The 14,350-nt window shown below is 53.5% G+C and overlaps 1 protein-coding gene across 4 annotated transcripts in view; it reads left to right on the top strand.

The window, feature by feature from the left end:
- Dtx2 (deltex E3 ubiquitin ligase 2) overlaps positions 1-14,350 on the top strand; it is a 32,880-nt gene that overhangs the window by 16,582 nt on the left and 1,948 nt on the right. For 3 of the 4 annotated variants that reach the window (XM_003470116.5, XM_063234278.1, XM_063234279.1), the window contains exons 4-8: positions 4,208-4,308; positions 8,982-9,122; positions 11,445-11,518; positions 12,332-12,490; positions 13,845-14,006. In XM_003470116.5, coding sequence (XP_003470164.1) covers positions 4,208-4,308; positions 8,982-9,122; positions 11,445-11,518; positions 12,332-12,490; positions 13,845-14,006 — 637 coding nt within the window. The remainder of the gene's footprint in view (positions 1-4,207; positions 4,309-8,981; positions 9,123-11,444; positions 11,519-12,331; positions 12,491-13,844; positions 14,007-14,350) is intronic. The other variant, XM_013152694.3, reaches the window with a different exon arrangement.

The following is a 14,350-nucleotide window of genomic DNA, read 5'->3' as shown; positions in this document are numbered from 1 at the left end:
GTCAAATCACGTGAGGCTTTGCTCCCTTCTAGCCCAGAACACTCACTAGTATCCCCCTAACAATCTGTCATGGTCTTTCCAGAGGCCTGCAGATGCTGACTGGGCCCTACTGCCACAAGCCAGGCAAGTGGCAGGAAGGTGACTGCTGGGCTATCAGCCATGCAAGCGGCTGCTTGCCCGGCACTGGGAGCCTGGGGAACCAGGCCGGCCGGCTGTGCTAGGTGAGATGGCCTCAAAGCAGCCTGCCTCCTGGGGTGGGTGTGGGCCCATACCTGTTTCCTCTACTTTCCTGGGGCTGGGAGGGGTGTCATTTCACTCGCATGGGCCTATCCAGGCTTTGAAACATGGGAGTTTCCCATGCTAAATCTGTAACTTGGCCTGGGCTCCCTCAGTCGTCCTCCTCTGCCAGGCTCAAGAGCCAGAGGGGCTTCATTATCACCTGACCTCTTATTCCAGCAGGTGCTGGGAAAACCAAGAACACCTAGCACCTTGTTCTCCCTGGGGCTTTAGTCAGCTTCTCAGAGCCAAGTGAATACACAGCAGCACCTGGTGAAAGTTACTGGATACCCAGGGGAGAAGGTGGCAAGGTGGGCAGTCAGGTCTGAGGACAGTGAGAACCAACTTTGCTAGTGGCCACTAGAGAGCTGCCATGTGAGCTGGTGACAACCCAGTTTTTGTGGAACCCATGTCTTTTTATTTTTGGAATGCATGTGTTTTTATATCGCTTCTTGCTCAGTGTGGGGGAACTGGCTGCACGATTTCCCTGTGTCCCTGGGGATGTGCAGTAATACATGACAAGGTGTGTCATCTGTAACTAAGCTACTGGCTTTTTAAATTTTCCTTGTAGCTAGAGTTTATCCCTTTAAGCACCAAAACTTCTGATGTTGGGTGGAAAACTTTGCAAAGTGTGTCATGCACACTCCTGTCTTGTAATAGCAGGTGTGTCACACCTTGCATGGCATTTGACTTGGGTGGTGATCATGACCAACAGCTTTGGAACTCAGAGCTGTGGTTCAGCTTGTGGCCTATGTGCTTGCCAAATGGTCCCACTTGCACCTCTGGTGGCTTTGTGCTGCTATCCTTGCTTCTGAGGACTTTCTCGTGCTGCTGGCCAGGCACTTCTGGACATGAAGGTCTCAGCCATGTGATTAGAATCATGGATTTAGGCGGGGCCTGGCAGCAGCTTGCTGGTCTCATGGACCAGCCCTGATCCTTCCAAAGTTCTGTTTTCCTCTCTTGTGATTAAGGGTTGGACTGGACCAGTTTCCTTTGGCTTTAACTACAGGATTTAGTGAGGACCCTGGGGACCTGCCTTTGTTTCCTCTGCCTTGTCAGAGACCGGGGGAACCAAGGGCATTTATCCTGGGTTTCAAGTTGAGCCTCCCCCCTGCCCTGGAACCTTTCAAGTTATTCTGATCCTGTAGGGAGATTGGAGCTCAAGAAGGGCTTGACACGCGTAGGGCACACAGCTTACTTGGGTGCCAGTGCTGGAAGCAGAGTCTGGAACTTCACAACCTGGGCCCTCATGGTACACATCATCAGTGTTCCAAGTTGGTGCTGGCTGTGGCCCAGATCCCAGGGCTCTTGGTGGGGAAGAAGCTTTGAATCTTCCCTCTGGAGAGCCTCCTCGTCTGCCCCTTGTGTGGGAGTGTCAGATCCTATCTGCATCAAAGACTGAAAGTTCTGAGTCGTGTGCTTGGCTCCATTTGGAGGTGGTCCAAAGAGGACCTCCAGGCAAGCCAAGGACGGCCTGATATAGGGAGACCAGGAATAGAGGAGGACAGGCATGAACAAGGGCTAGAGGGATTCTCAGAGGAGCACACTTAGAAGGATCCCCGCCTTGGGGAACGGTCTTGAGTCGGAGACCTGAGTCCCATCTTGGGAACCGCTGCATCTTCGTAGGGCTTGTTTCCTGCTTACCGCAGCAGGGACACAGATGGGGAGGTGCTGTGTAAGAGAGACAGGGCAGTGATGACGCTGGAGGGTTTTCTTCAGTATGTGGTTCTGGTGGTGGGTACAACTGGTGTGAGCATTCCTCCTAGGAACTGTGAGCCGCTTTGTGGGCTGGTAGAACCTCAAGTCAGGCCTCCCCATTTCCTGGGAGGGGGGATTCCACTTCCTGGTGTTCTGGGAGGAGGAGCCACCCAGGACCCAATCTCTGGGGGCGGATCATGGGCTTGCTCCCTCTCCTCTAGCCCATGGCATCCTTGCTCATTTCATAGAGTTTCAGAGAGAAGCTTAGTTTTCTGACTTCCTGCCTAAGTCTGAAGCTCAGTGCTCCCTCTAAGGGTTTGCCTGGGAGGCCTGAGTTGGAGTCAAGAATGGCTTCACTTACGGTACCTCTGAGTCACTGAGAAAGGCTATTGTTAAGCCACGTGTACACCTATAATCCCAGAATTTTACAAGGCTGAGGAAGAGGGCTGGCAAGTTCAGTCCCAGCCTGGGCTGTTTTGCACTTCATGAAACTCTGTCTGAAAAATGCAAATAAAAACAGTTTGGGACATAGTTCACTGGGATGACCCTCATTCAATCCTCAGCACTTAAAAAAAGAAAAAAAGGAAGAGGTGGGGCTTATCCCTGATGACACACTTCAGTGGAACCGAGACCTCAGCCCAGGAGTTAGCTCCCATCGCTCTCTGCAGTCCCAGGCAGGTATAGGGCCATATCTGTCTTTCTCTTTGGCTTCAAGTAGCGAGGAAGCTAAGAAGCTACTCATCTGCCAGCCGAGTCACAGAGGCCATCTCACTTGAGAAAAATATTCCTAAGAAATTCGAACAAACCTTTCTTTACTCAGGTGAGTGCCAGAGTACATGTCCTGCTCCAGCACCCACAGGAGGCCCTGTGGCCTCAGCTCTGGCTGAGTGTGGAGGTTCCTAGTTGGGGTGAGGTCTGCTTACCCCTCGTAGTGCTCCTGCACAGGACTGTAACTATGGCTGGGGTGGGGCGGGCAGGAGCTGTGGTGGCCCAGGAGGCCCTGGCTGCTTTGCTGGCAGCTGTTGGTTGCCTATTGGCTGAGTGGCAGTCCTGCTCTGGGCTAGACCCAACTTTGAAACAGGCCCTGTCCTGGGGAGCCCAGTGCGGTGACCATGTGGGAGAGTTTTATAACCTTCCTATTTCATCATCTCAGGCAGTGAACCCAGGAATTGGAAGGAGGAACAGCCGGCGGGAACTTGGGCTTTCCCCGCCAAGGGTCCTCCATGTGGAGCTTGACTGAACATAGTCGCTATGAGAATCAAACCCTTCATTTTTAAAAGTAAATTTTATTTTGGTGATGCTGGAGATTGAATTTAGGGCCTTCCATGTGCTGGGCAAGCACTGTTATTAGATTATATTTCTGGCCCCAGATCCCTCATTACCTAAAACATCCAAAGAAATTCCTTTATTTTGTACCACTCTTAGATTTACAGGAAAAATAGTGCTGGAGTTTTCGTATCTCCTTCACTCCCTGTCTTCTGCCCAAAAGAGGTGGGGTTTTGTGTTGATGGCAGTGCTTTCTGCAATGCTGGGGATAAGGCCAGTCACCGAGCCACGCCCAGGCAGTGTCTTCTGGGGTGAGCGCCTTCAGCGCCAGGAAGTTAATTACACGGGTGTGAAAACATCATGAACTAAAACTAAAGGCTGTTTTTCCATTTTCTCCGATTTTCCACTTCTGCCCCCTCTGTGTCCCTGGATTCTTCCTGTTCTCTGGCACCAGTTCCGAGGCACTCTTTATCTTTCCCAGCCCCTCTCCCCTAAGCAGGTGCTGTATCAAGTGTCCTTAATCTGGGTTTGTTTGATTGTTCCCCATAGTTGGAATGTGGTGGTACAGTTTTGGCAGGAATCCCACAGAAATACTGTTAGGTCCTCCTGGGAGTGTTGTGTCAGAGGTCATGGTGCTGACTTGGCCTGTCCCTGGTGACCTTGGGCAAGATGGCTCATTAAGGAGTGTCCTCTGCTGGATTCCCCAACTCTGCACAAGAACCCTGAGAGCCTCATGTGTTGATGAAGCCAGTGAGCTCGAAGCAGCCCTAACTTCTCCTTTAGGATCAGCTTGAGAGTCTGAAGTGCCCATGAGAGCAGAGCAGGGAGCATCTTCACCCAGGGCCGGTGGGGAAAGTGAACCTGGAAAAAGCCTGGAAGCTCCCTGTTCCAGCTCAGCCTGAGCCCCAGCCCTGCTCCCTCGGAGACCACATCGCATACTCAGCTCTGCTCTCTTCTCTCCCCCAAGTGCCTCCCTCCCCAGCGGTCCCTCCAGCAGCCTTGGAAGTATCCCCACCACTGTGCCCGTGCAGATGCCAAAGCCTAGCAGGGTCCAGCAAGCGCTTGCAGGTAGGTCCCTGAAGAGACAGCCCCCTCTCAGGGCTTGTTGGGGAGGTGGTGGGGTGGGGCTTCCCACCACCTGGGTCTTCGGCCAACCCCAAGGGGCTCTGGGGAGCAGTGCTTCTTTCTGGTGATGGTGTACTGCCAATGAGTGAGCCTGCCTGCCCCTCCTTCGGCCCTCTGGGGAGTGGATCTTGGCGTGCGTACCTGCTTGCATGTGTGGTATCAGAATGGAACTCAGAGCCTTGCACATGCTAGGCAAGCACTGTACCACTGAGCTACACCCCAGCCCTTTTTATCTTTTGAGATAAAGTCTCACTGTATTACTCAGGTTGGACTTAAACTTGTGCTCTTCCTGCTTCAGCCTTCTAAGTAACTCAGATTACAGGTGTGTGCCACCAGTTTTGGCCTTTGTATATTTTTTTAATATCGAAATAAATTGCAGTTAGAAAAAAAAACAGAAACCAAATGTGGTAGCACACGCCTGTAGTGCTAGTGCTCTAAGAGGCTGAAATGGGAGGATCAAAGGTCCAAGCCCAGCTTGGATAACTTACCAATTTAGCAAGAACCAGCTTCAAAATTTAAAAAGAAAAGAAAGGAGAGGAAAAGAGAGGAGGAAGAAAAGGAAAAGAGGAGAGGAGAGGAGGAAGAAAAGAGAGAGGATGAGGGAGGGGAGGGCCTGGGTGGTCCCCAAGACCACATACAGGAAAGGGATTACAGTTAGAGCCAGTTTTTGGTCCTGAAATGCTATAGGCAGGGTGGCTTGGGGCTCTTAGAGCCTCGTGGCTGTACTTAGTCTTGTCTGGCCTTGAGTAAACACCGTTGGGTCCATTTAGATCACTTCATACCTCCATGTGGGTGCACACTCTGTGAAGTCCTCTTAACATGTTGGGGACCACTGAAATTATTCAGAGTAGCTTGTGGGTGCTGTGAAGTATATGGGAAAGGAATGTACCAGTGCAGGGGATGCAGGGGATGCAGGGGAGTTGGTGACTGTTTCTGGTGGCTCCCTGCAACCGCACAGGTGGTTAGGTGGACAGGTAGAGCCTGCCCTCACACCTGGGCGAGGTCCAAGGTGGAGTGATGCAGAGGTTAGAGCCTTCCGACCTGGTGCTGGAGAGGTGGTGAGGAGGGAGATGGAAGACCTGCAGCGTCCTGCTGTCACAGTCATGTGGTCATCACAACAGTAATTCAGACAAGGGACTTGGGGCTCCTGTGCATGTTTGTGTGTTTCATCCCTAAATAACATTGTGAGGTGGAGATTTTTATTCCCACTTTATACTTGAGGAAGCTGAGGCTTCAAGAATTTCAAAAGCTGGAAACTCAACCTCAGATGTTCTGGGCTTCCACTCTTCCTATGATGCTTTGGTGCTCCTGAGTGAGGTGGGGTCTTCAGTGGGTGTGACTGTGGTCCCAGGAATAGCAGGAGTGTGGGTGTGCCTCTCAGGCGGGCGGTCTGGAGGAGGTGGAGTCCCTTGCCCCACATGGAATGGGCAAGGAACCTGCAGAGGAGCAACGGGACGCAGGGAGAGTGCCCAGATCACGCTCCTGATACTGCAGTTGCTCCCTGGCCTTCAGCTGGGCCCAAGGGAGAGCGTGGCAAATGCTGACCCGAGTTCCGGTCCACTTCTGGGTTCAGTTGTGCTGGTGCTATGGTGAGTCCATGGTACCATATGCACGTGTTTGTGGGAATGTGGTGCAGTGCTGGTGGACAAAGGTTACCTATAAACGGGCCAGGCACTCACGTGGCTCTCAGGGTGGCAGGACCAAGTGGTGTCACCTAGAGGCTATGACACAGATTCAAGTCACTTCTGTCAGATGTGCCTGGGCATCTGTTGGCACCAGCCCCTTGTGTCCCCGAGGTTGAGAGCCCGCTCCAGCCTATGTTCCTGCTTCTTCTTAATGTCACTGTCACCTTGACTGTCACAGCAATTCTAGAGGTGGACAGGTTTTTATTTTTTCTTCTTTTTACTTCTTAAATTTCTTTGCATTGCCAAGGAAGAAATCTATGGCTTCATGCATGGTAGCAAGTGCTGTATCACTGAGCTACATCCCTAGCCCCTTAGCAAGTATTTTAACCTGTTCAGGAACTTGGTTCCAGCTGGGAAATAGTAGAAATTGGTGTGGGCAGCCAGACTGCCACCCCTCCTAAATTTGAGGCTCCAAGCTGGACTTCGTGGTAACACCTGTAATCCCAGCATTCTGGGATGCTGAGGCAGGAGGATGGTAAGTTGCAGCCCATCCGGGATGACTTACCAAGACCCTGACTCAAAATTGAAAGTAAAAAGGGCTGGAGATATAAACACAACTCGGGCAGAAGGCCCTGGGTGCAGTTCCTAGCACTGCAAAGTCAGTCAGTTGATCAGTTAATCCAAGACTCTGTGACTGACTTTCTACTGGGACCATCTTCTGGGGCACCAGGGAATGAAGCAAGGACTGAGAATGTCCTGTCTCACCCTGAACCACATTTGTGGATTCAAGAATGTACCACACCTAGCCACAGGGAGGTGCACATTTGGGGGCAGATTTCTGCAGCTCTATTTACAAGTAGGTGGTCATGTTGTGGCAGGACTGTGTGGGCTGGAGGAGCTATGTCTCCAGGTGGCCACTTCTCTGGTACACTTCACCCAACCCTTATCTTTGTGGCATGGGGCCAGGTCTGCAGAGCTGGGGCCAGCTTCTTCACATCCAGCCCGCCAAAGAGGAAGCAGCCTCTGCAGCCAGGTCTGCCTCTTACAACACTGCTTAGGAGCCTGCCCAGGACCTGCCAGCTGGGGAGGAGTGACCCTGGGTGGGAACTTGGGGAAAGCCAGGGCCAAGGAGAACCAGCTTGCCTCTCTGCCTTGGCACCTAGTGAAAGACTGACCTTTGATATTCAGAAGGGTACTTGTATTTGAGGGTTGAGAGTGCAAATGGGGGCTGCACTGTTTTGGGGCTCAGGGTGAAAATGCACTCAGGAAAACCCTAGGCTGGTACCCTAGCTGTTAAGATGCTTTTGGGCTGTCCCTGAGCCCCTGCTGCTGAGAGAGATGAGCCAGTCTGCTTGATGCCCCTACGCTGTCCCAGTTATTGCTTGTCGTTTCTGTGATGTGTCAGGTGGAGAGTGGTTTGCAGACTTAACAGGAAGCTAGAGCCATGAAGCAAGGCTGCTTTCTCAAGCAACTGCTTTGAGACTGGTGTCTGGCTGGAGTTCAGGGTGCTGGGTCCTGTGTTGGACAGAGCAGGAATGTCATGACTCTGGCTGGCGACAGTGGCCCTAGGAATGTCTTTGTTCCTCAGGAGACACATGCACCGTGCCTTCTATGGATCACACCCTGCCTGGTGCTGGGCAGACGGCAGTAGGCAGGCAGTGCCCTCACCCATGGGACGTGTGCTGAAGGAAAGATGGTCAGCTAGCAGGTGCATGGCTGATCTCAGACAGGAAAGAGCTGACAAGATAAATAAAGCAAGGAGAAGGAGCTGGCAGGGGATGTGGCCTGGTTCAGCAGAAGGCTAAGGCCTTCTCAGACCTTCTCAGAAGTGGCGCTTAAGAGCTAAGTGAGGCACTGGTGGGGGACATGTTCCCATCAGAGGACGTGATCAATGCAAAACCTCTGGGTTCTCTTCAGAAACACTGCTTTTCTTTCTGATCTGTTCCATCTTGCAGCCACCTGTGCCAGCTGTCTTTCTGTCCTTTGACATTTAGTTTCCAAGGGAATTAGTTAAATCTGAGGCCTCCAACAACCTTGAGAAGCATGTGGCATTGCAGTGAACCGGCAGCAGTCCCATGGGAGCCCAGGCTGGAACCTGGCTCATCTGACATGCAGTTTGGTCTCTGGCTGAGTGGCTGCCACAGTACCCCTGCATGACTCAACTATGCTGCCCAGGCTACTAGGGGCTACCCCCTGCCTCTGTCCCTGACTGGGCACATTGGCCAGGCTGAGAGCCTTTGTTCTTGTGCAGCCCACAGTGGCCGGCCTGGCAGATGCACTGCTGCCCGCTGCAGCTTCTTGTCTGGTGGCACCAGTGAAAGAAACCACAGTTGAGGCCCTTGGTTCCCTCAGTGTACGAGCAGTCCTAAGGGTCAGTGTTCCTACCTCAGCAATGTCACTGAAGCTGGGTCCCCTAGACAGGTCATATGGGGCATGGAAAGCGGACTGTAACCTGCAGGAGGCAGTGTGACCGCAAGCCAAGAGGATGTGGTCAGACCTAGAGGTGTCGGGGTCATTGGTGAGCCTGAGCCCTTGAAGCCAGCCCTGCAGGGGAGGCCCCTCCCCATTTCTGCAGCTTGGCTGTGCCCTGCCCTGTTGCCGCATCTGCTCCCTCTCCCTGCAGTGTGTATGGGGAGATGCTACCCAGAACTACTCCGCTCCCTGGGGTCGCATTTTGTCCTCTGCTCTCCTACAGCCATTGGCCTTGCCCCCTGCATGCTCTAGGGACAGGCAAGTGCTCAGACAGATACCTCAGGACTTGGGGTATCCACAGCAGGGCACTGGTGAACAACCAGGCTATGTCACCGGGCCTGGTTACCATCCTGGAGTGCAGCCCGGACAGCCTCCAGTAGGCCAGATTCCCCAGGAGATTTCTAGGTCCTGGGAGCCGTTCCTGGTGCCACCTCGGACTTGGCAGGGTTTGTGGGTGTTGCGTGCCAAGTGTTTCTTCTAATGTTTCTCCCCTGCATGTCTGATCTCGCACCCGTGCAGGCATGACAAGTGTGCTGATGTCAGCCATTGGACTCCCCGTGTGTCTTAGCCGCGCACCCCAGCCCGCCAGCCCTCCCGCCTCCCGCCTGGCCTCTAAAAGTCACAGCACAGTTAAGAAACTAAGGAAAATGTCCATGAAAGGTAGTTGCTATTCACAAACGCTCTCTGGCCTCTGCTAAGCCTCCTCCGAGTCTCGCTGCCTCCGACTCTTCCATGCAAAGTGCTCTTCTCTGACCTGCCCAGCTCCCTGTGGCCCTGTCTCCTGGCCCTCGCTTGGCAGCAGAGGTGGCTTCTGGGAATCTTGTTTTCCAGGCACAGTGGAGCAAGAGTCTGTAAACATCAAGGTGCTAATGAGGCCTGGCTAGGGATGATGGGGTGACAGCCCCTCCAGCAAGGCCATGTGTCTTATAAAAGGGCTCTGCAGTAGAGCACAGAGCTGAGCTACTTGGTGGGTTCTCGGTTGACCTCTGTCCTGCTTGGTATGTGGCTTGGCAAGAAAGGGTTTCAGACCCACAGAAGGTATGGCACATGTGATAAGGCTGGCATGGTAGTAAGTTCTGAGCTCTTCTGGTGGCCTGTGAGGTCAATCATGCTATGCAGGAATGACTATGGCCCTGCTAGCCTGGGTTGTTGTGGCAGTTCAAGCCATGCCTGGCTTTGTGACCTGCAGATGTCTCTAGCATGAGTGTTGCCTGTGGCTTAGGTGAGTTGCTCTGAGAGGACCGGGAAGGACAGGTGAAAGAGACAGCTGGTCTGATCACAGCCTTTGTCTTGTCTGATCCCCACCTCATAGGCCAGGAGTTGTGTCCAGGGAGGGGCAGCTTTAGGCTCCTGACCCCAGCCCTGGACTGCACACATGCTGCTCTTAGTTGCCTTGGTGGAGATGGGTGTGTGCCAGATACGTGGGCAGCATTCTAGGTGCCCAGCCTGTGTGGGATCCTCTGGCCTTCCTGGGCCCAGATGTCTCTTTTGTGGAGTGATAGTCACCTGGCCAGCCTTTGTGTATTTGTATGGTACTGGAGTTTGAACCCAATACCATGCCCAGCTAAGAAGGGTTGGCTCGTGCCAGCTCCTTTCACTTCTGAAAGGCCATGTGGATGAGGGGTGGGTACCAAGCCAGCCTTATTTGACCCAAGGACCTGCTGTTGAGAGTGTCTGTGGGCCCCAGGAGACTGTCCTATAGCCACCAGATTTTTCTAAAAGAAAAGCCTCCTCTGGGTGGGGTGTCCTGGCTGGTGCATGGTTACCCTGTGCTCATTGTTTTGGCCTGACTTTCTCAGTGAGCAGGGTGTGGGTTCTGGAAGTCTGTGTGGATGCAGATATGTATGTGGCATATGGGAGTGGGGGTGTGTGGGGTGCGTACGAGGATGGGGGTGGAGATAGAGATAGGTATGAGTGACCACATTTGGTGTCCCCTGCTGGTCGCTGCCCTTCTCAGGTACTAGCAGTTAAAGCCTATACCAGTGACACTTTGTTAGGTACTGGGCTTTTAGCTCAGGGAACTGAGGCTCGGGGATGATAGGACTGTGACCCATGAGAGGCAGAATCAAGCCCAGTGTTCCTGGTGGCAGGCCCTCACGTATAGCCAGCCACTTCCTGGGTAGCCGTCACTAACCTTCTCTGGTCTGGAGAACATTCATTTGTTGAGCCTTTGTTTTTATATCTTTGTAGTCACAGGCTAGGCTGTGATTTTAGGCTCAAACCAGGAACCCCTTCCATTCTCAGAAACCTGGGCTGTCCTTGAGATAGCATGAGGACCCCTGCCAGGGGGCTGCTTCCACAGGTCCCATGTTCACACCTTCTCCCCCTGCCAGGGCTCAGTTGCAGTGGTATATGATCCTGCTGCTGCTACTGCCTGGAAAACCCCAGCTGTGCCAGCATCTGCTGGGAGCTCCTATCCCTTCATGCATGTGGCTGGGGAGCCACCTGGGCCAGCCAAGGTGCTTTTCCTACTTCTGAGCTGGTGGTGCGAGACATAGCAGCATTGTGGTATGGTGTTCAGGGAGCACACACACATGCCCATGTGCGCTAGGCTGCTGGGTCAGGTGGACTCAGATCTCGCCCCTCTCACTGAAATCACCAAACAAGAGCGATGAAGGTTGGAGAAACTGTACTTTAGGATGGTCCAGGGGAAGCTTGTCCTCAAACCTGCTGTTGGATGTTTATGAGATCCTCCACAGGGCCTGGGTTGAGTTTCCTGGGGTGTGATGAGAGATGCAGGTGTTACTCTCTTTCTGCCCATCCTCAACCACTACCACTGCCTCCAGGGCCCCTGGTCTGGGCCAGCTTCATGCAGGTGGCCTGGTGGGGCTGCCAGTATCTGTTTTGCGTGCTAATTTTCCGTCTCAGCCTTGTTAACATTTTCTCCTGCAGCTTGGATCTCTGCCTGTCCACCTTCCTCTCTGGCATCACCCTCCCCAACTTGCATCCCTAGGACCCTGCTTATCTGCCGTTCTCTTCCAGGGGGCCCTCCAAAACCGGAGCCAGAACAGGTGATCAGAAACTACACCGAGGAGCTGAAGACCCCTCCGGATGAGGTACGCATTCTGGGTACCGTGCTGTAGTGGTTCTTGTTTGGAGACAAGAGTAAATTCCACGTGAAGGGAAGCCCAGGAAAACAGAGTGAACCCAGCAAAAGAGAAGATGCCTTTTTCCTGCTCTTACAGTATATGTCGGCTCCGCCCTTGGGTGGGTGTGGCACTCACACCACCAATCCCAGTGCTAGACAGTGAACCAATCATGAACACTGGATTCAGCCACATCTTGGGAACTCCTGGAATTCTTAGAAGGGTTCAGGGTCAGGAGTGGAGCATAGAGCCAAGGGCTTCCCATGCTACCTTCCTGAGAGTTAAGTATAAGAAAGTCTGGGTAGGAAAGGGAACAGAAACCTTAAAGTTATCCTCATCCCCTCCCTTCCTGGAGCCTTTCTGTGCTCCTCCTCAGACAGCTCTCTCTTGGCCCTGTGTTCCTGCCCTGGGCTCCTCCTCTGCAGATCACTGTCCTCGTAGCCACCATGCAGGTGGCTGCTGAGCCTGTAGCCCACATCTGGCTATTGCTGGGCCTCGTCTCATCTGTCCACATCCACCCAGTGGACCTGAGCTGCCTGTGTGCTCTTCATGTTTGAGTATATTCTCTTTCCTCACCTGCAAGCCCACCCGTTCTCCCATGTCTTTGGAGAAAGCAGCTCTGAGCCTCTCCTCCTCATGTCCTTTCCATCCCATTGCCAGTCCAGTGCCCCTTAGGCTCCTGGTTCAGTTTAGCCTTTCCTGGATGCAGGGCCTGGTGAGTCCTGTGTTCCCAACCGCTTCTCCAGCCGGCTTGGCAAGTGTGCCTGTGTTTGGTCCCCCCAGGACTGCATGATCTGTATGGAGAAGCTGTCTGTGGTTTCCGGGTACAGTGACGTGACTGACAGCAAGACCCTTGGGCCTATGGCCGTGGGCCGCCTCACCAAGTGCAGCCATGCCTTTCACCTGCTGTGCCTGCTGGCCATGTACTGCAACGGGAACAAGGTGAGAACAAGGTGCCTGCCGCAGCTGGGTGTGGGCGAATTGACCTGCTGTCTCTGATAGAAGCAGTCCTGGGATGGCTGCGGTCCTTGACCCGTAGTCAGATGGGGTCAGCTGCTGGGCTCTGGGTGGCAGGCATGAGGTTGCTGCTGGCAAGACAGCCTGGAGCTGGCCCGGGGACTTTTTCTGCAGTCCCTGCTGGCTGGCCCAGGCTGCCCATGCTTTTGGGGCTGGGCACCTCAGCTTTCCAGCAAGGCTTGAGGAGATGCTGGGCTCTCCTGAGCTGTCAGCTCCATCTCACCCCATCACTTAGAAGCCTTTCCCATCTTCCTGTGACATCCGTGTGCTGGGGAAGAAAATGCTCAGGCGAGGCACCACGGTCATCTGAGGCCCTCACATTCCTCACTACTGACCCGAGGCTGCCAGGGTGTACAGAGACTGAGAAGACAGAGGGAACCAAATCGCATGGCCGCTGTCTGGCTTGGCCCGGGCCCTTGTCGCACCCTGTGCATGCTCAGCAGCTGGCCTGCAGGAGCCCCAGATCTTCACAGAATCTGTTCCATTTTGAAGGTGATAAGGCTGGAGGTGCTCAAAAGCCTGATTTTCCTGCCTGGCCAGTCTCTTGATGTCTTCTTGCCCCTTTACAAGAATTCCATGAGACTGGCATAATACCTTTTGATATTTCTTGGTTATGTTTTTGATTTCTTTTGGTACCAGGAATCAAACTTCAGAGCTCACACCTGCCAGGCAGACACCGTGCTGCTGAGCTGCATCCCCAGCCTGGTTTTTTTGGTCCCCCCCACCGTGTGGTATGGGGAATTGAACTCATGACCTCATACTTCCCAGGCAGGCATGGTGCCACTGAGCTATATTCCCGGCCCTGTTTTTTGCAGTGTTTTTTGGTACCAGGAATCTAAATCATGACCTCACGCTTGCCAGGCAGTGCTTATGCTGCTGAGCTAAATCCTGTTCCTGATTTTTAGATTCTTTTTTTGGTCTTTTTCCTTTTTATCGGTACCGGGGATCGAACTCATGACTGCCTGCTTGCAAGGCAGGCACTTATGCCGCTGAGCTAAATCTCCAGCCCCGATTTTTAGTTTCTTGAGACAAGGTTTCAGTATGTAGTTCAGGCTGGCCTTGAACTCATGGCAGTCCTCCTGCCTCAGCCTTCTGAATGCAGGGATTACAAGCAAGCACCCCTGTCACTCAGACTTACCTTTTGACAACTTATTGTTGGAAGCCAGTTTCTGGGAGAGGAGACTTCCTGGATGCTGTATGACTTCTGTCACCAAGGCCAGGTGACTATCCAGGTTCACCTGGAGCCACAGCTTAGACTGCTGCATCTACCTTGTCCCAGGACGGTAGTCTGCGGTGTCCCTCCTGCAAAACCATCTACGGGGAGAAGACTGGCACCCAGCCCCAGGGGAAGATGGAGGTGTTCAGGTTCCAGGTGTCACTCCCCGGTCACGAGGACTGCGGGACAATACTCATAGTTTACAGCATTGCCCACGGCATCCAGGTAAGGGCACCTGCTGCACAAGGAGCCTGCAGGGAAGGGACCTTGCCAGTCACCCCACACCTGGCAAACCCTTGTTTCTGAGAGGCCAGCTCAGGAACCAAAGGGTATCCAGAAGCCACCGAAGGTCTTGGCTCATGGTGGATTGCACTGTGCTTGAACATGGGGGCTCAGGAGCCAGAGCGAGGTCTGAGCCCCATGCCTCTCCTGGCAGCCTCCCACTCCCACATGGCTCAGTGTGGAAACAGGGCTGGAAAGGCACGAGCCACAGACCATGAGCGACCATGAGCTGTGCGTGGGCTTGGCCTGTGCAGTAGACGACAGGGCACAAGGCCGAGCATCTCATC

This window comes from Cavia porcellus, unplaced genomic scaffold, assembly GCF_034190915.1.
Source record: "Cavia porcellus strain 051 isolate PalLab524CR breed Dunkin Hartley unplaced genomic scaffold, mCavPor4.1 scaffold_23, whole genome shotgun sequence".
Lineage (NCBI taxonomy): Eukaryota > Metazoa > Chordata > Mammalia > Rodentia > Caviidae > Cavia > Cavia porcellus.
The sequence above is the reverse complement of the archived record's forward strand: the minus strand, read 5'-3'. Positions and strand labels throughout refer to the sequence as shown.